This window comes from Numida meleagris, chromosome 1 (genome assembly GCF_002078875.1).
Source record: "Numida meleagris isolate 19003 breed g44 Domestic line chromosome 1, NumMel1.0, whole genome shotgun sequence".
Taxonomy (NCBI): Eukaryota; Metazoa; Chordata; class Aves; order Galliformes; family Numididae; genus Numida; species Numida meleagris.
In genome coordinates, this window is record NC_034409.1 from 97,903,149 (window position 1) to 97,905,233 (window position 2,085).

Genomic DNA, 2,085 nt, shown 5'->3' on the forward strand with positions numbered 1-2,085 from the left:
TTGGTCTCTCAAAGGCGTGCCCAAGATCACGGTACCCAAAACCTCGATCCCGACACCATCCCCTCAGGCAGTAATTTGCCTCCTCTATTCTCCTCCTTCCTTACAGAGGGGTCCCCCATCACTGAGAGAATGCAGGCGCAGAAAGTGTCCGCCCCGGAGCGGAGTGCCTCACAAAAACATGCCGTGTTTTGGGGCCAGCAAGGTTGCCGGGCATGCTGTCTGGTTCCCGCCCCAGGGCACGTGGATCTCTGTGAGGTAACACTCCTCGGTGAGATGTCACAGTGGCTGTCTCTTAGGCCCCTGTGGCAGCGGTGGGAGCGGTGGCCCAGTAGCTTGCGGAAGCTGCAGGAGGAGGACCCAGAGAGAGCACTGTGTCTGTCTGGAGATATCCTGCTGTGATGGAGCGGCTGAGAGCCCTTCGAGGTGAGGTCCCTCCACCTCTCCGGACACCGAGACGCTGCCCGAGCACACGTGTGCCACCAGTGTCTGTTTAGGATGCACCTAAACAGCAGCACTGTCCTTGCTGTGCTGAGTGCAGCTGCCCACCGCCGTCTCCCCAGTGCCCCGGCAAGGGGAAGGCTCTCTCCCCTTTCCCCGCCGACCGCACGTGTGCCAGTGCAGCCCACCCTGCGCTGTGGGGCGTTTCTCCCTGGAGGAGCATTTCTCCCAGAGCTGGCCGCATGCTCGCCCCTGGCTCCAAGCAACACCAGCGGCAACTGCTCTGCTCTTTCCTTCCAGGTCTCTTTGCTTGTGTGGGCTGCATGCCCAGACGTACGCGTCGCGGGAGCAGAGGCAGGGCGGCAAGCGCTGTCCCTGCCTGTCCCGTGACGTTGCTGCTGCAGCGCCTGCAAGACAGGGAGGTGAGCTGGGGACATGCAAACATCAGTCCTTGCCCCGGCCCAGTGCCACGGTCCCGTGGGTGCCAAGCCCACAGCCCAGGGTTTTGTGCCGCCCTCGCGCCTGCCTGACCCCGGCAGCACATCGGCATAGCCACGGGTGGCAGCGGGCGGCTCCCTGGGAACAAGGGCCAAGCGAGCGTGACTGATCCCTGTCCCCAGGGTGACCGAGCGCAGGCGTACTGCGAGCTGGAGAGCGCCCTGTGGGAAGAGGACAGCCGCCCGCCGTGCGGAGTGGCGAACCGGCTGCTGGCAGAGGTGTCCCAGGACCTGACGGCAGCCCAGGTGAGGGGTCACTCCCGAAGGCAAAGGCCTGCCCGCGCTGCCAGCCTGCCCGCGCTGGCATTCTGCTGGCGGATGGCGGTGGCTTAGCCCTTCCCAGGGCCTCAGGCAGTCTCCTGTGCCGCGTGTCACCAGGGACAATTTTTCAGGGCGCGATGGACAACGTGAGGACGGCTGCCAGCAATGTCCTGGTGGCTCTGGCCCGCTCGCACTTCAGCTTGGTGATGGCCGAGCTCCAGGGCCACCTGAAGGCCGTGGCGGAGATGTCCAAGGAGTTTGCGCTCGTCACCCTGAGCAAGCTGTTCAGCAGCTACGGTAGAGCACCCTCAGCCTCCTGACGTCTATGACAGCCGGGCAAAGGGCTCTCTCCCCTCTGCGTGTAATCTGCGTTGAGCTGGGGGCTGCAGGGCTGCAGCCCCTGGTCCCTCGCTGCCGGGGCTCTGACCGTGGCCCTCTCCTTCCCCTCTGCAGCTCCGCAGTGCATCGCCTTCATGTGCCTGACACTGGCCGGCCTGCGCAGTGTGGCTGGCCAGGTGAGGAGCGGCCGCACCCTGCGCATCGCTTGTGCTGGTGAGTGCCGGCCCCTGAGCAGGGGGACTCGCGACAGCCCTCGCACCTCGCCCTGCTGCAGACTCTCACAGACTCCCTTTTCTCTTGGAATTTTTGTTTAAATTTATCTTATTTTATTTTATTTTATTTATTTATTTATTTTCAGTTGTCAAACAATGGTCGGAAGGAGTCAAGGCTCACCTGTACTCCGGAAAGCAATGCCCCTGGCCCGCCACGGAGAAAGAGCGAATCTTTGAGAATCTTTACCAGCTCCTCTGCTCTGTGGTGAGGAACTGGCAGGGCTGCGAGGAGGAACAGGTGAGCGCTGCTGCAGTGCCATCCCGGGATGGCAGCGGGG

General features: G+C 62.8%; 1 protein-coding gene across 1 annotated transcript in view; it reads left to right on the forward strand.

Annotated features, from left to right (window-relative positions):
- LOC110399589 (maestro heat-like repeat-containing protein family member 2A) overlaps window positions 319-2,085 on the forward strand; it is a 1,938-nt gene continuing 171 nt past the window's right edge. Inside the window, exons 1-6 of the mRNA XM_021398595.1 lie at window positions 319-423; window positions 739-860; window positions 1,059-1,181; window positions 1,328-1,493; window positions 1,650-1,748; window positions 1,894-2,076. Coding sequence (XP_021254270.1) covers window positions 399-423; window positions 739-860; window positions 1,059-1,181; window positions 1,328-1,493; window positions 1,650-1,748; window positions 1,894-2,076 — 718 coding nt within the window. The 5' untranslated portion in view covers window positions 319-398. The remainder of the gene's footprint in view (window positions 424-738; window positions 861-1,058; window positions 1,182-1,327; window positions 1,494-1,649; window positions 1,749-1,893; window positions 2,077-2,085) is intronic.